Source organism: Dermacentor albipictus, chromosome 4, assembly GCF_038994185.2.
Source record: "Dermacentor albipictus isolate Rhodes 1998 colony chromosome 4, USDA_Dalb.pri_finalv2, whole genome shotgun sequence".
NCBI classification, from domain to species: Eukaryota; Metazoa; Arthropoda; class Arachnida; order Ixodida; family Ixodidae; genus Dermacentor; species Dermacentor albipictus.
In genome coordinates this window covers 53,074,835-53,097,845 of record NC_091824.1, presented here as the reverse complement: position 1 = coordinate 53,097,845, position 23,011 = coordinate 53,074,835, and the positions used below count along the sequence as shown (strand labels likewise).

The 23,011-nt window shown below is 47.6% G+C and overlaps 2 protein-coding genes across 33 annotated transcripts in view; one reads left to right on the top strand and one right to left on the bottom strand.

The window, feature by feature from the left end:
- LOC135909148 (uncharacterized) overlaps window positions 1-23,011 on the top strand; it is a 758,332-nt gene that overhangs the window by 152,906 nt on the left and 582,415 nt on the right. For 28 of the 30 annotated variants that reach the window (XR_011513880.1, XR_011513882.1, XR_011513881.1 and 25 more), the window contains one exon: window positions 18,862-19,048. The exons of the other annotated variants lie outside the window; for them this stretch is intronic. Coding sequence is in view for 13 of the 28 variants with exons in the window: in XM_070536936.1 (XP_070393037.1) it covers window positions 18,862-19,048 (187 nt within the window). In the remaining 15 variants the exon portion in view is untranslated. The remainder of the gene's footprint in view (window positions 1-18,861; window positions 19,049-23,011) is intronic. 30 annotated transcript variants of the gene reach the window in all.
- The window catches only part of LOC135909146 (roundabout homolog 2-like), a 103,512-nt gene that overhangs the window by 58,988 nt on the left and 21,513 nt on the right, over window positions 1-23,011 (bottom strand). The gene's annotated exons all lie outside the window — the stretch shown is intronic.

Sequence of the window (23,011 nt, the reverse complement as noted above, 5' to 3'; positions counted from 1 at the left end):
ATGCGAAAACAGCCGTGTACTTAGATTTAGGTGCACCTTAAATAACCCCAGGCGGTCCAAATTTCCGGAGTCCCCCGCTACGGCTTGCCTCATAATTAGATCGTGTTTCTGGCACGTAAAACCGCAAAATTTAATTCTTTTCCCTTTTTCTTACCTTTAACTTTACTGCTGTAATAAGGAGATGCAAATAATCTGAATAATTTCCTACTTTATTCCCTCTGAAGTAAACAATATTCAAGAGAACAAGTATTTCTTTTCGTTACACAGTGTACTCTACCTTTAGTTATAGCGTAACAATGTTTACTTAGCTCAATTTTGATGCGAAGTCAGAATGTAGGAGTGAAATCAAGAATTCTTTAAGAAAGAAAAAGAACCGTCCATTAGCGCTCAAGAGATTTAGTGCACAGTCACGTTCTTTAGAGACATCACAGCACGAAGTTACAGGCACCGAAACTCTTCTTGACTTGACAAAAGTACGCTGCCACGTTTTTTACGGCCGCTTACAATCAGAGTGTGAGGCAGTAACAGCACTGGTAGCTTGCTCAACATGGTGTGTAATTGCGGGACGCTTACGTGGATGCCATAAAGAGCAGCGTACTATATGACTGTACAAACACCTGTTCTGTTTAGCACGTCACTTAACGACCCGTCGTACATCACAGCGACTTTAATTGACACGCAAGGCGCCATTAGAGAGATGTTCTACGCTCGGTTATACGCGTACGTACTATTTTGTTTTGTTTAGTGTGTGTTTGTTCTTTCTTTAAAATCGTGAATAGAAAACCTAGACGTTACAACGCTGGCAAGTCTAAGCCACGCAGTGAAACGTGGATCTTCCCGCCGCATTCTTGATGTTTTCTCCAATATAAAATACGAAACAGTTCTTTTTTTCGTCTACTGTCCAGCAAAGAGGATAAAGAAAGCAGTGAAGACAATATATGGTAAGAAACTAAAGCACTGTAGTGAACGCGCACAAGGCAACACTTCAACACCATATCGTTGCACCTCGTGAGTCGAATGGTCATGGCATGATTTGTTAACGCCCTCCTTATGGGACATGGATTACCACTTGAAAATACATTTCAAGCTATAGGTGCTTCAGCAACTAAGAAACGTCTTGGTAGAGCTGATTGTGCCCTCGGGCGTGTACACAGGAGCAGAAATACCCATAGACGCACAGGCCGCCAAATGTTATCCCCGCACCGACAATGACGAGTATTACCACAGTGGCGCCCTTATACAATTGTTGAATCATACTAGGAATCCTAAATAGGCTGGAATACACTGTCCGCCATGGCCAAGCTTGCGAGGCTGCGCCTGCGTTCACCGTTTCAGTTGCCTCGGGATGAGAGCGAGCAGCGGAAGCGCCGGCGGCGACCGCTGCGTGCCAAGCGCATCTACGGTGACGCATTTCGCCCTTTCCAGCGTGTCGTCCGACCAGCAGCAGCAATTACGAGCCCGATACGGCGTACTCGCGAGAGGGCGGATAAGTGGACAACAGCGGTGCGGCTTTGTTTTCGGGCGGTAGCAGGACGCCCGCCCCATCTGCTGCCGCCGCCCTCATCCTCATCTCCCATCGACGCCGTTGCGGCCGCTCCATCGAGACATTGCTTGAACGCCGAGCTTTCGTTCGAGGAGCTAGGTCTCATGCTGGGAAATGTCATCGACATCATGCGCTTGAGATGGTTGTGTTCCACCATGCTGTGATTTCACGGCTACTCGGGTTGACGTCGACTGGAACCAGCGTACAAAGAATTATGTTTACTCTAAGGGGACAGTTTCCAAGTGTATTAAGCGTATACTGTACAGATCTTTTTTTCTAAACTGAAATGAAAGTCGCATGGTGCATAAGCAATAACCTCTTTTCACCGAAGAATTCACATTTCGGGTTGATCGTCATTCCGATGAGGAAGCTAGGAGGAGACGTTTGGAATTCTGCATAAAAATTAACAAATAATCTTCCTTGTCGTCATCTCGCGGCAACAAAACGCATCGACGTTCAGTCATGTAATTATAGTCGACGGCAGTCGGTGCGAAAGGTCGCGAAACGCACAGGGCCTGTTACTATAAGGCTCGTTACAATGCTACTGCACCGCGCCAACGTCAACTGGACAACTACAACAATGATGACATGTTATTTCTTACCATAGTATCGTCAAAAAGACCACACAATTTTGCAAACGCCACAGTTTAACCCGCTTTGGCCTGATCATTGAGCGCCACTTCACGTTCTCTATTAGAAGGACGGCAACTTTTCGTGGAAACTCTTCCAATTAGTATTCAAGCAGCCAGCACAGCCTCGGCATTTGTTCTGCTTTCCATGAAATAAATGTTGAAGGGACGCTTTCGCCTATGCCTATATATTCTACAGGTTATTCATTGGAGAGATAAGAAGCTGTACGCCTTCGAGCACTACTGAAATGTTCTCCGTAAATGGGGACGACCCTGTTATAAAATACCTTATCATTGACCGATGCGTGCGTCTTTTACCGATGATGATAGCAGCGAAACACGGTGGTCAATGTGTAGACCAAATTCATAACACCATAAACAGCTCCGACTACTCGAGTACCAATTTACTGGCATCTACGCTGATGACTGTCTCACAGAGTTCGAACGTGAGGATGGCGATTTTTTTCACTCTTTCATAAAGTTAACAAAGCCTGTATCGGAACGAGAAGTGAGAGGACGCCACTGTATGAAAAACTTATTTTAACAAAACCTACTCAGTGGCTACCGTTTTGCTTCTGTATCGAAGCTAAACTGTAATCTAGGCCGAGGTGTACGTTGTACGCAATGAAAAATGTATTTCCTTTTTTACGTACACTACTTAGAAATATATGCTTTCTGCTAACCAAGAAGAACATTTTGCAAGTTTGGTTTTCGTATGCAGCAGCTTCATTCGAGAATACTAACTGTGATGCCTGTCGAAGTACTCGGCTAAGAACTTCATGACAGTTTAAGTGAGACAGAGGGGGAGGGTAAAATAGGAGATAAATAACAAAGTTACGGCAGAAACCACTTCTTAGTTTGTCCTGGTGGTATTGCAGTTAGCATTCAAGCAACGTAGTAACTCTCCATACTGCCGAAATTAGGTTAATTTTACATCAATAGTGGTCATTCATAGAGGGCACATGTTGCCTCGGCTACATGCGACATACACTGTCTCCAGTATCAGCTCACACTACTATGATTCCTGCTTGCCACGGCCGACTATGTGCATGACGGCATGACGACGAATGCATGAAGACGACCAAGTTACAAGGATGGAATGATGCAGATGGCATGATGCCGATGTAAGAACAAAAGCGGTATATGACGACTACGCATGACGACAATAAGATGAAAAGTCTGAAATGATAACGATGCACGGTATACTGAGAACACCATGATGACGATGGCATGAGGACAATGAGATGACGAGCGTCTCTCTGTTGACACCGCAATGAGGACTATGGCATGACAAACGTTGTCACGGTTGAATGACAAAAAAATCTGATTGTGACAGAGTGACGAAGAAGGAATGACGTCTATGGGCCGTCCGAAGTGGCATGACGACGACAGTGCGATGGCGATTGCGCGATGACAAGGGCATGGCGAGAGTCAAGCGACGAAGTTAGAATGACAATGACGACGGTAGGGCAAGAATGCATGACGACGACTGTATGACGAGAAAGCAATGACAACGACGGCCCGACCACGGTATGATAATAGCACGACGATGGCTATATCACGAAGACTGTATGACGGCGATGACATTCTTGTCATGGCGGCATGACTAGAATGAAATGACAAAGTTGGAGTGACGACTTTGAAATGAACACGACGGCCTGACGACGACGGTGTGTCAACCAACTCGTGAGGACTGTATGACAAGAATGGCGTAGGATGACAAAGCTGGAATGACGACGATGCAACGACCACGCGGCACCACCAGCACATACCTAGCAGCACAAGCTCTTAGATAACTTGGACCACTTCGATGGAGTAAGACGACGAAGCTGGAATAACGAAAATGGAACGACCACAATGGCATCGCGACAACGAGCGCATACCTATGGCCCAAGCCTTTACACAACGTGGGCCACTGTGTCGGCGTAACAAGATAGATAGATAGATAGATAGATAGATAGATAGATAGATAGATAGATAGATAGATAGATAGATAGATAGATAGATAGATAGATAGATAGATAGATAGATAGATAGATAGATAGATAGATAGATAGATAGATAGATAGATAGATAGATAGATAGATAGATAGATAGATAGATAGATAGATAGATAGATAGATAGATAGATAGATAGATAGATAGATAGATAGATAGATAGATAGATAGATAGATAGATAGATAGATAGATAGATAGATAGATAGACTTTGGCCCATTAGGGGTCCTCCTCGGCACAGACCTGAAGTCAGACCGGAAAACGACGGACCGTAATGAGCAACTTCCGGCCTCTGTGGCGCCTCCCAACGTGTTCTATGCTGGCGCGTGCCGGGCACATGTCAGGCCCCCCGGTGTTTTGACATGGTGCACACTAAAAATGTGCAGCGACGCTAAAACGGCGGGGTCAGCTAGCCAGAGCTGGGAAGGCTCAGTAGACGTTGTAAAACCCTTCCCACATTGAGGCATCCACGAGCGGGCTGCGAAATGTGCGGACCGACATCGCAGTATCCTATGGAGTGTGGCTACAATCTGTCTAGCATGTCATCAGCACGATGTTAAATATGACGCTTACGCTCTGTAGGAATCCTCGAAGCTAGGCTATGTATATATGTGTATACATATTGCGCTAGTGATCGCCGCTTTGCGCCTCCTCTACCATTCAGCCCACTGCACGCTTTTGCCTAATAGTTCGCTCTGCTGAACCAACAAGGTGGAAAGGAGGGAGTCTGTATTTGACTGCAACAGAGAGCTTCCTTACTTCCCGTTCTAACTTTAGCCCCTGCAGCGCGTCTGTCTTATCTTCCGCTCGGCCCCCGTCGTCGAATCTTTCATCGCCGCACTCTCTAGTTGACCCCGCCACCGTGCTTCAGATGAACATCTCGAAGTCATACTTTTTGAACATGTGCTGTGAGGCACAGCTTATACCAGCAGTATTTATTTTTGCCACACAACGAAGGTGATATATCTGGGGGGATCGTATATATGGGGGATCGTACATATATTTACGTGAATGTTCTGCGACATGTTGACGTGCTGTCAGTGCATCGACATTTCAATGTATTTTATTTGTTTATTAAAACAATGTTTTGTCCGGAACTTTACGATCTTCAATCGATGGTTTCACTATAGCTGAAAATGAGAAATTATACATAAGTTATCAGTAATCATATTATGGCTTATTGGGACCCCTCATGTGCCCAGTTACCGGCAGGTAGAAGCGGGTTTGGTTATAGAGGAGGGAAAGAGGGAAAACAAAGAGGGAAGGCAGAGCTGTTAACCACGAAAGTTCCTGCTTGAGTACGATACGCTGGTGGTGAACAGAAGAACGGAACGATGACACAAATGTAGAAAGGAAACAGGCGGTGAATGATTGCACGAGACACATTTACGGGAAAGAAAAACTTAGCAGGAAAGTGTAGAAAGAGGGGTTCGTGACCACGCTAGCTTATATTCTACGACATGCCCTCAACACTGAAAACGTAGCAATAACACTTTTTTTTACGAGCTCTTGATTGCTTGTTGATCCTCACAACATCTTGTGTTCTAGAACATGTTTCAGCTATTTTCATTCGTTCTAGTCCATACGAGTTTGCGTACGTGCGTGAGTGCATGCCAGCGTGCACTAATGTAGCACTAAATGCGGCGAATCCAGCTACAACTGAGGTCACTAGCAGCAGAGAGCCTTCCAACTCGAACACACCACGGCTAGAAAGTGGTACATCCGACTAGTTCATTCGGTATTGAGTAGAGTGCTGCTGAGAAGCTGACTCCAACATGTCGCCGTTTACTTCATCCGCTATGCGGGGAGAAAAGCATGCACGCTGAAGCTTAAATTCGCATTTGCGTGAGTGGCATTCATTGTGCGGAAGGCTTATGCGACACAATGACAGTAGAGTGTCTATCGGCACGCGGCGTTGTTTCGAACTTATGATTTTCGTCCGCCCTTTGTTGAGAAAAGTTGCAATGATCAACTGCGTGGTTAAATGGCTTTGTGCATCAGGGTTACCCTCACGGCTCCCAACACCCGGCGTATATAACAGAAAAATCTAAGAGGAGAGAGAGAAGAAGCGTTTGTTAGTGACTGTGAATGTGAAGCTTTCGTTCTTTTCGCTGCTCCCAATGTATTTCTTTATTCTTTGTGTTCTATCTGTTCTCCATGTAGCTTCGTGGTGTTAGCTTGTGATGCATGCTTGTGCGCGTTTCTGTGCATTATATCTTGAAGCTGTGCAGTTGACAAACTTATACGGGCCTGTAAGTCACGGATGCTATTTTTCTTTTTACGGCGTCATGAATGTAAGTTGACTAATATAATTATTGTTGCTGTGGTTAGTTGTAGTAGTTGTCGCAGCAGTATGAGTAGTAGTGAAAGTAACGTTATTAGCAGCCGCAGAAACCGCACAAGCAGTACTGAAAATAAAGACCCAATGTCCAGGTCGTGACTCCGAGTTTTTTTCGTTATCAAGAATTCCTTTGAAAAAATTGGCTAAGAGACTAATTAATGATGAGAGAAAAACTGGCGTTACTTCTAGCACAACTTTCCCTAATACTTTTGTGTTTCCGAACCGCCATTCTCTTCACTCAATTATGTGCTTGATTCTTTTCTAACCTTAAGTGTGGTGCTTGAGTCGCTATACCCTAAGCTTCACTCATCGCTATTCTTAGTAATCACTATTTGTTCAGCAAAAAGGAGTGCGATTTGAAAGCCTTTATATTTTTTCCACCGTTCCTCTTCAAGCTATTGCATTGGAGTGAACGGATTGCCTTTAATATTAAAGCAATGCGTAGATGCACAGCAAGACATCCTTCGCAAACGTTTTCTAACAGCCATACAAAAAGTTTTAACATTTCATGAGGTGCAGATTTATGTTAACCAGTAAATGGACCGTTTATGCATGGCAAGACCGTATACAACATTCGAAAAAATGTAGGATGCATAATTTTTTTCCTTTACATTTGGTCCAAACAACTAAGTTCCCTTATTCTGGGATTCAAAATGGCCGCGATCTGTGCTATATTGGCCAACAAGAAATACAGAAACAGAAAGCTTATCCCTTTTCCTCCGTTTACTGACTCATAGGTTTTCTTCCCTGCTTAGTGCCAAAGAGACCAGATAGGGAGAAACATTGAAGCAAGGGGTAGCCAACCAGGCTACGACGGTTGTACGCCCGATTGGCTACCCTGTACAGAAAAAGGAGAGCAAGGGACAGAAAAATGAGGAAGAGGAGAGAACCTCACTGCATCCTCGACGTCTAGTCAGTCAGGGGGCTCCAACGGCCCGGTAATATTAAGAAACGCAGCAGGCATAGCCTGCTTTACTGCATCACAGACGCATGAGGTCACGGTCCCAGAAATGTTTCCTCTGTGAGAAACGGTGGGAAGGGCAAGCAACTCAGACATATTCTGTAGCGAGTCGGCTTGAAAGTGAAGAGGGCTGCTCAGAAGAAATCCTTAATGAGAGTTGACCGTATAAGGCCAGGGGCGTGGGTACACGGGTGGGTAAGTGCTCGGAGGCAACGAACACAAGAGATAAGATAAAAGCCCAGAAACTGTAAATAGCGGAATAGAACCGAGGCTGAGGGAGGTCTGCGGGGCAGATTACAATCATTCCGAGGCTCCTCCGAGTAAGTGATGGATGAGTGCGTTGAGTTGAAGGTGAAGGGATGTTCGTCGGTAGCTCCTCTCTTGCTGCTCCGGGTTCTCAACCCCTGGTTACCTTTGCTGAAGAGTAGCCGTCAAATTGCCTTTCTCGCATTACAGGAATCTTGAGAAGCGCGTCAGTTACTTCCTCCGGAGAAGCCGTGCTATTTCTGCGAGCGTGTGTATTAGCTAGCGTTTTCAGAAATAGGAGACATGGCATGCAGTTCGCCAGCGATTTGAGCCACCCGCTGCTCCTTCAGTAATAATATCATTATTCCGCCTGTTTGAGTGGGAATTTAACGTGCTTCTACGCTCATCGGTATGTGATGAAACTAAAGCTTCTGTGTGCTTTTATTAAAAAAACGACCTTGTCATCCCTCTTCTTTTCTTTACTAACGCTGTATGCAATTCAGAAACGTCATACATGGAGGTTGAATTAACCTATGGCTTCAAGCTTTATCTAGCATATTACGAATACCGAGCCCATGGTTTGATGATATTGAAATATTTGTTCTTGTGTTCTTGTGTTTGTACTTGTTTTTTATACTTTGCAAAACTCTTGGCATCTGGTAGCCGAGTCCAACTGTAGAAGGATACGCATGAGGCCGTGCACTGCCTATCACGCCACTTAAGCGTAGCTCAACAGCCGCTAATCAGGAAGGATCCCTGACAATCAAAACTATTTATTTATTTATTTATGTACGTATTTATTTATTTATTTTATGTCATGGTCCTCTATTGGAATTCTGTGCTGCAGGCGTCAAACACCGGCAACGATAAATCAATCCAAAATGAAGTGATGTGAAGGCTATTTGGTGGTCGTGAATATGTCGTGTCACCCAAGGCAGGAGCTTGCCTACAACATAGTGCTCGACTAAATTAGTGAAGTATAGAGAACGCAGCAAACAAAGAGAAAGAATGGGAGACGGAAAGGTAAAGGAAGAAAGAAAGATAGCGTGAGTGCTCACGTATTTCGCCAATGCCCATGCGCACGGGCGCCGAGCCGTCGAGTTCCATGTCGCGGTCGATAAGGAGCGTGGGTCTGCGCGGCTTTATCCACAGGCCCCTGGTAAGACGAGACTAGCGGTGTAAGGCTCCTCTTTTGTCGGACGCGAAGACCAAGAAAGATAGAAAAAGAAAACAAGAAACAAGGAACCGTGGATGGGTCGGAGCACACTAAGTCTGTGTGAGCTATGACGGTGTTGACAGGTTCGATTAAGAAGCCGCCTTGTCGTCTGCCGAGGGTTTATGCTTGGCCACCTCTCCCTTCCTGGGATGGTCTCAGAGCCTGGGCGCCTGCGTAGAGCGCTTGTATAAGCGTGCGGATGGTGAAGAGTGCGACTGGGTGGATAAACGTCCTTAACGACGTGCGTGGCATGGCTATCCGGGTTCTTACTTGACATATGATGTCCTGCTTTATAAGCGCATAAGGGCCCAGCAGACATGAAATCTTTGGGATGGTGGTGTATTTGTATTTATACGTCCCTCAGCATTCCCGACTTAGTCGTAAAGAAATGTTAAAATAAAGCGCAGTAGAGAAGGAAAACGTGCGGCTTTCTGCACCGTTTTGCGGATGCTAGGTCTACTGGCTTCAGTACCGTGAATGAAACGACAAAACGCATTTGTTGATTTCTCTTTACTTTGCCGGCTGTTCCTTTTCTCCGTGTTTCAGACACCTCTTCGCCGCTTCGCTTTGTGGAACCGAATAAATTTCGTTTTCCACCAGATTCCTTGGACCTCTTCTTCAATCTCTGAAATTCTTCAATCTCTTGAGTTCGCTTTGAACTCCGCGGATGTTCCTGCTATCGCTCTACGCTGCTCAGATTGGTTGCCGAACCGTAAGTGAACGAAGAAATAGAAGTCCGCATCAGTTTATCCACGCCTATCGCTTGTTAAAAATGTTCAACTGGGGAAATTCTGTCGAAAAAGAGAAGAAAAAGCGGTGTTAAATAAAAACGCTCATTATGTGAACTTTCTCACACTGTATTAATATATTTACTTTCTTTTCTTGATCACGAAAGTGGTGATTGGCCCTACTATTGCCTACCGGTGACGCCATAGCCGACAAGCAACTAACGTCGCATCTCCAGTATAAAAAAAAACATCATTGCATAACTCAGAGAAAACTCTGTACCTGCATGTTGTTACTTCAAGCTTCAGGCAATAAAAGCGGACGTGTACAATGACGTATTACACGAAGCAAAGACCACTTACTTCATGGAAACGCAAAGAAGTGTACTGCAAGATGGCGTGCGCTGAGTACTATAGGAGAAAGCCGGCACTGTAACTCACAAACTATAGCGGGAGCGTATAGAAGCTAAGCGTTGGAAAAGGCTCCTACGTTTGCGTTCTAATGACCTCCGCTTTGAATCGGGGTTGCGATCAATAGTCACCTAACCTGTATGAGCTAGCAGCATTTTATCATACTGTACTCTAGCAATCCACCTTTTTGTGCTTTACCTCATAGCGTCTGTGACTTAATAACATCAAGAAAACAGAAACAACATTATTCGCCTTTATTTTCGCAACAAAACGAAGTTTGCACGAGCTTTTCAGCGAATGTCGTTTTGAGCTGGATGTTCTGAAGCGCATGCGCTATAATGCTTCCTAGAGAAAAAGAAAGCGGACGCAGTTATAGCACGTCTCGAGCGTCTCTTGCTAGAAATCCCGGCTTGCAATAAGCTTACGAGAAGAGCTGCTCAGGAGTCCCCACAACACCACAGAAGTCAACGGACTGAGGGGAATGGAGCCAGGATTTCCAGTGCCTGAAACAGTGGAGAACTCCACGTCGCCATTAGATGACAACGCCGGCTTCTAAACTGTGACATCTGTCCTCGCTAACGTCCACTAGAACAAAGCGTCTTTAACTCTGGTTGGTTCAGCGAATATCTCGCTTACACTGAGTGCTTCGCCGTTTTGTTCGCCTTCGGTTTAATCTCGTTTCTCTTGGCGGCGTGCCCCCGGCCTCGTGGAGTTCTGTAATATATGCATGCAAGCCAGGAAGCGAACCGAGGATGCCTGCATCTGATGCTCCTTTGCTGCTTGAGATAACGGAGCACGTAAGCCAGTTTGCCTCGGGAACCGCGGGCCTCTAACGCTAGGCGCCAGACAACGGGCTCGTAGCTACCTCGATGTGCCATTGTTCATCTCGGCCGCCTCGCAGCGTTCATTTGCAACTGTTTTGAATGACGCTGTGCCATTTTTATTAGCCACCTCATAAGACGCCAACAAACACTGTCACCAAAGACAACATAGGGGAAATTACTTGTGCTTAATAAATGAAATAAAGAAACGATAAATTAATGGAACTGAAAGTGGATGAAAAAACAACTAGGCGCAGGTGGAGAACGATCCTACAACCTTCGCGAAATGCGAAGGTTGTGGGATCGGTTCCTACCTGCGGCATTTGAGCAGCTTGTATACCGAGAGGTGGAGCATTTAACCAGAGAGAGAGAAAGGATGTGTAGAAAGGCAGGGAAGTTAACTAGAGGTAGTTGCGTTTGGCCACCCTGCATACGGAAAAGGAGTAAGGAGATCGACAGCGAAAGAGAGCGGATGGGAGAGAAACATATAAGGAGAGACGAGCACAAAACAAACCGCGTGCACTATGGAGCGGTACGGGATAGCGTTGTTAAAGTCTATCGTGAAGGCCCGTAGACCACCGAAATCTTAGTAGCATGATTAAGGCCTTCAGCGCAGATGTTCCTTGGGAGCACTGGCCTCAAGCTTTAGTTCTGGTAGTGCACGATTGTCCAACCAGTCCAGTACTCTGCACATCACTTGTCTCTCTGCACTATAGCTCGGGCAGAGGCAGACAACATGCGCAAGCATCTCACCGCTGCTGCATGTGTCGCACGTGAGGCTGTTGGCCATTCCACTAATGAAGGCGTATGAGTTGGTAAATGCACCGCCTAGCCATAGACGGTACAAACTTTTTACCGGCAAACGAGATGGTGCAGGTGTGCTATCGCTGTATACGCAGTTTCGCAACTTTCCCAAGACGCGTAAAAAAAGTGCTTTTGCTCTCACTTGTGCAGTAAAGGATGTATGTCTCCGGCCAATTTCTGGAGGAAAACTCGTCGAGTTCGCCACTACACTGGAGCTACCGCATTTAAGAAATTCAGGAAGTCGTGACCGGATCTAGAACCGCACTTCTCGTGGCCCCTCTATCCCAGAGGACTCCCTACCCTCTTTCCGAAATGCCCTTTCCTCACTTGCCTACATTCCCCGTTTAAACAGCGGGCTGACGGCAAATCCCCTGGAGCCCATGTCCCAACTCGCGAAACCCGAATAGATATTCGTGGGCTGCCTTCCCTCTGATCCCCTCTGGGGAAGGCAAACGCCTCTGGCATGCGAAAGCCTGGGCGTCAAACCAGCTAGCTCTACGCAGGAAAGCGGCCCAAATTAAGGCGGCACGTCGAGTCTCCAAGTCGACGACACTCGAATGCTACTGCGTTCCTCGAGTGACACCAGGGCCCTTCAAGCTACTTTGCGCAAGTAGACGTAGCTTAACTGTTTGACACAGCGCGCGGAGACCGGTCCATGGCGCAGCATTTAAACGGGCTGCTGCGGTGTTACAGCCAGGCGAGGACCCCCGACCGTTCTCCCTGTCACCCTCTGGATACGCTTTGCCAAATCTTCCACCGTCCTCCCTTCTGACCCCTCGCTCCGCCGGGAAAGAAATTGCGAAGGACTGAGGTGCACACGTTTGGAATTTCGATCGCGGCGACGGCGCGCCGTAGTCACGCGGAATTGGCCACCTTAATTCTTCGCTTCCATCTTTCAGCTGTCCTACGTCGTCTTGTGCTCTCGCTTTTTGCGGAGTCATTCGCCGTCCTCGGAGAGAGTTCGCGGTGTCATGGTTTTCCGCCACTCAATTAAAGTGACGGTCCATCCATGCACAGGGAAAGGAATCGATGACGCAAATAGTCGCGAAAGTTTAGTGGCTCCATTAAGCGATTTTTACCTCCCTTCGCCGCGGAGCTATACGCACAGAGCCGACCAAGAGAACCTGTGAATGAAGAGAGCTAGAACTCGCACGCGAGTATTTTCTTGTTTTGTTATGCTTTTCTTTGCCTTTCAATAATTGGGCGATGCTATAAACCCGCAAGGTCGGCTGCCACTGCGTGATTTATTGAGCAGGTCCTTCATTTCTGACATTTCCTATTGTGGATGTCGGGGACACTCTGGTCTCCCAATCTTGTGTGTGTTTATGATAATTTTTTCGGTACTTGAATAGTTTTTTTTTTCGCAGTATCCTTTCGAGTCGTATTTTGCGTCGCAGAAGTCTTGTCATGCCTCTCCGGTAGAGTAATTGCTGCAGCCTCGGCTGATGATCTCTTCGTTCAAAAGTTGTGAAGGATCGAGCAACTGCGCCACCATGATAAGGCTAAGGCGTTCGCGGAAGGCTGCGTTTCTAGTGAATATCATGGGGCTCCCGGCACTTGCTTATTTTTCTGGATGACTGCGTGGCCCAATTTTGAACATTTGCATAGGAAGAACGTTATCCTGACGTCGCAAATCTATTAACGTTTCTCACATGTCCGTGTTTTGTACGCCTCTCTTTTTATACACCGCTATTCTTACAACTTGTGAAACTTTGGTCATTCAAAGGAGAAACAAAGACATCACTAGCTAATGTTGTTGCTGCTCTCAGTGAAAGTGCTTTCTTTTCGATATCATCTTTAGATTAGATTAGATCGGATTAGATTAGATTGTCATCTTCAGATCTTCAGATAAAAGGAGTTAAATAGATAAGAATGAGTTACCTAAGGTTAAAATGTGTTGTAATAGTGCTTTGTGAGCAACGGTGTGAGCGACACATCGTAACGTTAGGATAGTCCTGGAAAACTGTGGTCGCGCACCCATGTTCCACTATTATACAAATACCGTGATGTAATTTTCCACCTTGAGAACAATTAAGTTAAGAACAGCGCAAAGAGCGATAGAACGAAGAATGCTAGGCATAACGTTAAGAGACAGAAAGAGACCGGTTTTGATCAGAGAGCAAACGGGGATAGCCGATATTCTAACTGACATTAAGAGAAAAAGTGGAGTTGGGCAGACCATGTAATGCGCAGGTTAGATAACCGGTGGGCCATAAAGGTTACAGAATGGTACCAAGAGCAGGGGAGCGCAGTTGAGGACGGCAGAAGATTTCCTGGGACGATCAAATTATGAAATTCGCGGGCGCTAGTTGGAATTGGTTGTAGCATGACAGGGGTGATTCGTACGTGGGCGTAGAAGCAAGTCGTCTCTATTGTCATAAATCAGGAGTGTTGCATTATTCACTTACTCTAAAAGTAATTTCACTAAGCAACATGCGTTTGAAAATCCTCAAAATTAACGGACTACGACATATATTACACATTTATAGACCACAGTATCGATTGAATATGAAAGCATTTGCGTCTGTCCCGGGTGGGCCACTTGTGGCACTGCAAGAGCGACGTTGAGATTTTACTAATAGAGACCAACTACAACAAAGGACCACAAGAAAGTCTTAAAGGCTCGTTATCGTGTTTGTTCCTTTGATCCTGTAGCGTTCGGTCAGAGACGATGATGTACGGACTGCGGGCTATTTGAATCTTGCCCTTGCGTGCGGGAGTTGGCCGAAGCTAAGGAGGACTCTGAGAAATGATGGTTTATTTACATTATGTACAGGAATCGAACAAAGCAAAACAGCAGAAAAAAGCGATCGTTACGGCCGGAAGCAAATCGGACGCTGCGGCCTGCGGCAAGAAGAACGTCTCTCTCTTCCCGGCGGTTATAAGCACTTCAGTCCGTCAGCGTCACGCCATTTGCAGCCAATATTCGAGACCGCAGAGGTATCGTCACGTTCATCCAATCGTACAGCCCGTGCAAGTGACGCCATGTTCAGCCACTGGGGACTCTCTGTCGGCTCTGTTCTCCGATGGCTGCCCCCGTCTGGCCTTGCCTTCTCGCCTAGGAGGGGACAGGTCGTCTTGAACGACCTTCCAGTGCTGCAAGCCGCATTTACCGGGACGAGGCTCAAAACCTCGAACCATGCCGGCTTCCATTTGCTATTATGGGAAGCGTAAAGCAGGAGGAGACAAAAGCTCCATGCACGGCAGACGATGGTGATATTGCCAACCTGGCTGACGGGCCAGGTAGCATGGTCAACGCGCACCTGAGCACCATAATTGCTGTGCGACGGCGAGTTGTGGCGTTCGACGAACTTGACCGATGCTATTTAATGGTCCCTATCTAACAAGACGTAATTCGGCAAAGAATTCGTTCTCCCATGCGGAGTCTACTGTAGTATACTGCGCGGTAACTAAGTAACCACTGCCATCCCATGCCGATGGCGGTGTCTTCATGTAATCATTGCCGTGCATTTTTCCGAAGTGCATGCATAATTGCTGACCCACGCGTGGCTTGTTAAGGGGGTCCTGAACCATCTTTTATCGAAGTCGAGAAAGGCTTTTGTAATTGGACTATTCAGCAACACTTTGCTGCAAATCGTTCTCCAATGCGTGCTGCAGAAGCGGAGTTATTGTCAATCAAGCAAACCGTTCGCTACTCTTCCGCTCCTGCTTCAATGGTTTGCACTGCGAAGGGTTCGGCGAAGCGTGGCGTGCCCACAGCGCCTACTGAAGGTCAGCGCGGCGCACAGTTCCAATTTGATTTTGAATGCTCGCGCAGACGCCAGTATTACCGATTTTGGCGCCTACGACGCTGCAAAAGCGGTTGTCCCCAGCGAGTCCCAGTGCGCTCTGCCACTGGACTCGTCACGGCCCCATGCGGTGACAGCGTGGTGACAGTTCGTGCAGACCGCAGGTGCATGCAACTGTATTGCGCATTCGTGCACGACAAAGCTAAAGTGCGCGTTCGCCCTCGTATGCTTTTGTTTGGCTGTACTATACGTGGTGCGGACGGGCTTTGTCCTGCACCAGCTTGACCGACAGATGGTAGTCCCGTCCAACTTAGCATTGTGAAACGTTATCATATAGCTCATTACAAAGCGATGTCTGGCCAAAGCGTCCGACCAGGTGCGGGCAGGAGTGAGCACGCACTGCAGCAAGCATGCGTGTGGGCTGACTTTACGTTTAGCGTGGTTCGGGTCTAATGATTGTTCAAAGCTAGTCCAAATTAGCGAGACCCGACGGCTATGACACCGGTAAGCAAGGTGGTCAAAGCTTAATTCCTGCGCTCGTGGTCGCAGCCGGGCGTGAGCAGACGATAGTCGGCTTCTTCCTGAAGTACGTAATTATTATCAAAATTCGAAAGCAGACGTTCGCTTACTTCAGCCTATTTATTAAACTGCGTCAATAAATAGCTACACAGTAACAGCAGGAAGTGTTAAACACAGTAACAGTAGGAAAAGGCGCCTTGATCCTAACGCCCTTCATTGATGTCACCAATTGGCCAATAGCAGCCACTTATGGGAATCTGCTGTATTACGAAATAAAGCGTCCAGAAAATAACTGAGGAGCACTCGTCTGCTGAAAAAAGTGTTTGAGAGAAAGGTGACTTCGCGCTCCGCTTGCGAGATCCACGTGCAGTTGAGGACTGCGAAATTTTGCTGAAATGTTCACAGTAGCGCATGCTAACCGAGGACTGTGTTTTTTTCCCCAAGCCCGAGGGGTGCTTCAGTTTTCTGATTCAGGTTTAATGCGTCGAGATAATTCCGCGACGGCACGAGTTTTCGTAGGTGTGGGGAGTCAAAGCAAACAGCGTCGCGTTCACCAAACTCTGCATACGGCTGTACCTGCAATAACAGCGGCCTAATTGTGCACGTAATGGCAGCTATCCACTACTGAACGAAAAAGATAGCGAAGCGAGAAAAGCGAGCAGCGGAGGCGTCGACGATTGCTTGAGAGCAGAGACGCGGCTGATCTCAATCTCTCAGCATTTATCACCTCGCTTGGCTGGCCGTGCTCGTTAGAGCAGCCGCATTACGTTGCAAATGATAGTTGAGCAAAAGAACCTTTCGTGCGAATGAGATACGTTCGTTGTCTCTTTCGTATTCCCTTTCCTTTTTTCTGGACTTCGCTTACGCAGTTACTGGCTGAGTAAGCCGGTACGTCCTCGTCGGTAATTGAGCAGTCAGTTTGTATATGAATTCGTATGTCACATTCATTCCTGGTGACGAGTTTTAGCTGGAGATGAAAGCTGTGAGAATGAACCGAGCCGATCAAATCCATAGGCACTGATGCGATGGCTCACAAAGAGGAGGCACTGGCGTATCAAGAGGGAAGGTTTCGCGGAATTATGAGTGTCATTAATGGAGTGGTCGGTAACGACGAGGCTTACAAATGCTGTGTGGAAGGAGCGTTCACAGTGTACCTCAGTATGCATCCGACTCCTTATCCTGACTTCGGCTTACTGCGGGTGTTTCTGGGGAAAATAGTTTCGCAGGTAAAGCATAAAGAGGAGATAAGAGGTACAAAGAAAATCGAAGGGGTGTTGATTTTCTGACTCGTATAACCTGGTTTCAGACGCACAACGCGCGACGAACTACAGGTTACTCCTGCGAGGGTTTCCTACTGGTATTGCTTGACGCTTTGTTTCAGCTCCTTTTGAAAACAGGCATGGCGCGCTACAAACGTACCCTAATGCTTGCATAACTTCAAGGTATGGTCAGCAACGCCAGCAATCTTGGGCGAGCTACATTTGAAATAGCCATCTCTAGTATTGTTTGCAATTATATTATCTTGTGTACAGGCTAGCAATTACCATAACTTTGCAACGCCCAGAAGACTATGAGTAAATTAGAATAAATTCCTTAAATATAGACCTGGCTTGTACATTGCTGTCCCGATACTTAGCAACTTTACGCTGGCGATGTTGATAAGAACTGCGTTGTTGTAGGATTTCTAGGAGGCATATACCCTTATAGATTTCGTGGGGTACCATTAGATGATCGCGTAGACTTCACTTCTTCACAGAGGAACGGAACATGTGTCAAGCATCGACAGTGAAGCAGCTGCGTTTTTGCGTTAACACCCGAGCTGCAGTAAGGCTGACAGTGTGTGGCAGTTCGTTGTTTATAGCGGATTACGGGCTTTTCTCCTTGCTACTCAAGATGTAAGTTCGTTCCGTGATTGAATTGGTCTATACGCAAAGTAAAAGTTGAAAGCAAAAGCACCCATTCATAAGTAGTGAACAGTGAATGTAACATGAGAAAATCCACACGTCCATTCAAATTTAGCACACGCGCGAGATTATAGACCGGGCAATTTGTGTAGCTATAATCCTCTTTTTGCGCAAATTGAAATGAATATTACAATTTTAAGGGCTATATCTAGGCGGAGAGTAAGCTCGAGTATAACTGTATGCCGAATGGTACAGTGCGAGGGCTTAAACATGTAGATTTACAAAATTTGCATACAAGTGCCGCTTTGGGGCAATGCCTTCACCGCTTCGGCACCATAAAATAGGGAGAGGTTGATTTTTTTTATTTCTGTATTGTTCATCTGGCTGGAAAAGGAGCCTAGTTGTTTACATGCATTTTTTGCGCAGGCACAAGAACTGTCATTCCGTGCATTTACCGCCGTGGCGATATCTGCGAACTATCCAAATGGGCCCTCGTGATATGGCATATCCGACAGGGTTTGGTGGTCGTATATTTAGAAAAAAAAAGGTAATGAAAGAACAACAGCTGCAAGAAATCAGTTCAAGCTAAGGCGAAGTGAGCCGAGACTTGATGCTGGCAATTTCTTCTTTTCCTAATCATGGCGCAAGTGTTTCGGCAGCACAGGTCTATCTCACCAAAAAGGTCAGAGGTATCCGCCGATGGAAATACACGAGCCGGATACAATTATAAGTCTGTCAGAAAAGCAAAAAAATGTAGCAAAAACAAAAGCTCCAGCAAAAGCGGTCGCACCATAGGGGACAGGCTATGCGCTCACATATCCTATATCCGCCCACGCAGCGCGGGCCACATTTCTCCGCGGAGAGGGCGCATTAATTCCCTCCTCCGACTCTTTTTCTCGAAGCTATGTATACATTCCATTACACGCTATCCGGTTTGAGTTCAAGTATGTCAAGCACGGTGGCATTCCGTTCTAAAGGTTTACTATTTCTTCTAGGTATCTGCAGACACGGACGTTCCCTTCTCCTGCTGCAGACTGACGAGTGGTATCTCGTGTGCTTCGAGAGACCGACACCGCCGGCGCCACATGGCTCTGGATGTTTTGCCGCTCGCCGTTAGTGTACATGGTGGCGCCTACCGAGTTTCTTACCTGCCCGCCGAACCGCCCACGTGGCAACGAGCAGGTGACTACCATATCCGCCGCCATGACTGACGTTGAGCAAGATTACATTAGGAGTCAGCGCTCTCCTGCTGTCATTTCTTTTCCCTGCTCATTTCCGGCGAACACACAATTTCGGCGCCGAATCACTTCTCCGATCTTTTATTCGTAATTCTGCCTGTATTTGGCCTTGAAGATTTCTTTTCGACAGCTTTTCGACAGGCGCCATCGACCGGAGCAAGAGATTTTAATTCGTGTAGAGGCAAATGAAGTGGTACAACAGGAAGGCACGAATGAGACATACGGATGTGAGAACCAAAAAGAAGCAAGCTAGCGCCTACTCTCCGCTAATTCATATTCATATATTAACTCAGAAATATGCACTTAAGTACAACATCACTATTGTTCATGAAAGGAGGATAAGTTGAAGAAATAGTTTGTCGCAGTTATGAAGGTTTTTCTGCAGATATATCTACCCATTAGACTTCTTCTTGAAGCACTTCTTTGATATATTCCACCTTAAAGGAGATTTTTATATTTTGATAATGATAGTGATCTCGTTCATCCGTGTGCATCTTTGAGCTGCGATGGTTAGGCAAACTGTAGCCAAGAATGGACGATGTTGCCCTGTCGCACTTTTCTGCCTGTCTGTTTTCGCGCGCTACTACAGCCACGTATGCTCACCGGCTGGCTGAATTTCCTGCGACTCTGAAAAGAAAGCCCGACATCGTGCCTGTCAGCGGGTCGACGGCTGCGCTGGGGCGTGCGTTATATTCTAGTCGCCCATTCCTAGGCATTTCAAATACGCTTGCAGCGAGGCCGAATTGCCTCGAGCACCCCTCAATAAAAAAAAGCGCCGAAAAGGGAGCCCACACCCGCGTTCGAAAATACACGCACGTTCTTCGTGCGCTGCGAAGCCTCAGAGGCGCACCTATAAGAGCAGCTCGCCCATACGACAGCCGAAAACGGGATCCGGTGGAGCACCGTCGACGTGTAATGCCGCGAGCGCAAAGCAAGGCGGCGAGCTGGAGGGCTTTTCTGCCTCGCGAAAGGAATTCAAGCTCTGCTCCTTTCGTTGCTTCGCCGCTGCAATCTAAAATGGAAGCGCGGCTAAGTGTGTTCACTTGAGCTTGCAGTTAGCTCTTCTCCCCCAACCCCATTTTCGTCATACCCCCCCTCCCGCCCCGACGAAAGTGATTTCGCATGAGACGGCTTAGCTGAGAGGGTGCCCTGGCGAATTTGACCTTCTTTTAACAGTCGGCGCATTTTTTTTTGTTTTCTTTCTGTCTACCACTGCGCTAAAGTGCGGCGGCCTAGCACGCGGCACGTGTCTTTTATGTGCGAGGTGATTCCCTCACCGCGAAACAACCGCGTCACTTGTTTCGTGCTGTTTTAATTTCTTTCCGCTGCAATCGTCGAAAATTCTCCGCGACTGCCGGGGGTCGTAGAAGAGATGGAGTGCGCCTACACGGGCGGAGATGGGTATTTTCTGGCAGGTCTGCAGCTGCATGCCTCTCCCTCTGCGCCGCGAGCCGTCTCGCAGGCTTCTCTCGGCGTGATGGACCGACGGCGGGGCGGCGTCACACTTTCGCGCGCCGCTGACCCTGGCGAGGAGTTCGAGCGAACTTTCGCGGAGAGCTATTGGCCTCGAGCTCCACCACTGGAAAAGCTGGCGCCACCGTCGGCGTGACGTGCTAGGAGGGATCACGTGGACATAGCGGCCGCGTCGGCTGCTTCGGGCGCGCCGAAGCGAGCTGAAAACGAGCTTAAATTCTCTCGTACGCTGCGGTTTTCATTTAGTGGCGAAATTTACCCGCTTCGAGTGTCTCCTTTACAACGCTTGAAAGCACTACAATAGGTAGTGGCTGCCTTTGAAGGCGCGCGACATGGTAGGCTACTGCTCGGTGCCGCAGGGCCGGACGCACGTAACGGAGGCCGGTGTCAGCCTTATTCGCACGTAGCCGCAGGACAAGCTGGGTGAAGCTTGGCTCGCGAAACATAAAACCGGTAAACAGTCATCGGCTACAACTCGGGTATGCAGCAAGCCAAGACGCGAGGAAGATTTCTGCTACGGCGCCCGGTCCGCGACGTTCTGAAAACGCGCACTGAGACGCTCGCCCGAGTCCGCTGCCCGACTAATGTAATGACGGTTTAGTCTATGAACTTGTGATATTATAGATACTGGCAAGTTCAGTGGAGTGGAAAGGCAGCGGTAAGAAGCACATTTAAAGAAAGCATGGCATATGGTCATGTTTGTGTTATGAATTAATGCACTGGATTACAAAAAAGGAGCAGCGGGAAATTGCGCGCTGAGAACGCCGATAAACATACAGTGCGACGCAACTCGAGGAATAATATTGAAAGGTCAAAGAATTTAGAAGAAAAAAATGGCTGTGGCTTAGGTAAGGTTAAGCCCAGGATGCGAAGCATACTAGCCTTTATTTTAGTTGTTGAACCACTGTTTAGCCTGGTGAACTGCTGTTGCTTGGCTATATTTGGTTCGGCTAGACGAAGAAACAACTCATGCATTACTTCTTCGCCTTCAAGAGTGGAACGCGACAGCGTTCCCGTCGACCCGCCAAGGGGTGTAAGTCAATGGGCTACAGGGCAGCGACTACGCGCCCCGCATTGGACGCGGTGAGCGTCGAGCAAAGCAGCGTTCGGCGCGGCAACGAAATGTGCGCCTGAGCAAGAGACGCACGCCTTAGAAACAGCTCGTTTCTAAGGCAACACCGCATTCACTAGAGGCGCTTTTGTACCGCTTTGAAGCATCGTACTTGTGGCTCAGTGGTAGCGTCTCCGTCCCACACTCCGGAGACCCTGGTTCGATTCCCACCCAGCCCGTCTTGCAAGAGTTGAGCCAAAGCCACTTATCCTCTGTCGTGACGTCACGGTGTCACGTGATTTCATGGCGACACCGCCGCGCCTGAGGAGCTGGGTTGAGCTCTCGTAATATGCTTCGCATAAAAAAGATTTAATCGTCGCGACGGCACATCATAGTCCCGTAGGCGTCAAGCCTCTACAATGAAATTATTTTTGAACAGCTTTGATAGCGCCCACGCAACAATGGTTGCTTGTATACTGTCAAATGCTCATATTCTGCGGCCTTAAGCTCATGGCACGGTGCGAAAACGCGCGCGCGGGGAGAGCGAAACAGTGCGCGGACAAGCATGCAGACGCGCAGTCGGTCGCGGCGAATCTGCGCGATCGCTGCATTGGGGCTTCATTCTATTACGCTCCATTTAGTTATACAAACACTATAAGAACATATTTCACATAGTTTGCTCTCAGCGTTTACCTGCCTTTCACGCAAGAAGCCGGTTCGGGAGACTCCATCGCGGCGACCGCGCGCAGTGGCGTTCACTGTACGTATTCGGTAAAGAGATCGCGGCTGTAAACGATTGTGTGCTTTCAGTTTGCCAAAGATTATTATTTAGACAGTAAGAAACTTCTCTCGTTTCGGAAGTACTTACAGAAATGTCCGTGAGAGCTCGCGCGTGGTGTTTTCAGTGAGCGCTGACAGCAAAACCTATGAGGAGCGCGCCACGTGATCCCTCATACTACGCCAGCGAGGCGCTTCCGATAGAGGGCGACTCCGTAACTCCTCGCCGCCAATAGAGCGTGTGTTCCCCGCCGCCGCAATCTCCGCGCACCTATGCGCTTCCCCGCGTGTTTGCGTTCATTTGTGAGTGCGTCTGTTTACGCGCTCGTTGCTGGTTGCTTGAGTTCTGGCATGTGCCAGCGTGCATATGGGCTTGCGTCCGTGTATGGACACATGTGCGCGCGCTCGTGCAGGCGCATTGCTCGGTGATGCGACCACACTTACTATTAAATTTGTCAGCAGCCCATGCGCACCTAATGTACGTTACCTCTAGGGATGACTTCGCGATCACTCACTAAAGAAGAAAAAAATACGAAGGACAGATAGATGTCCCTAGCTGTATCGAAGAGGTGCCCTCGCACTTTCGCGTTTCTTGTCAGTGCATAT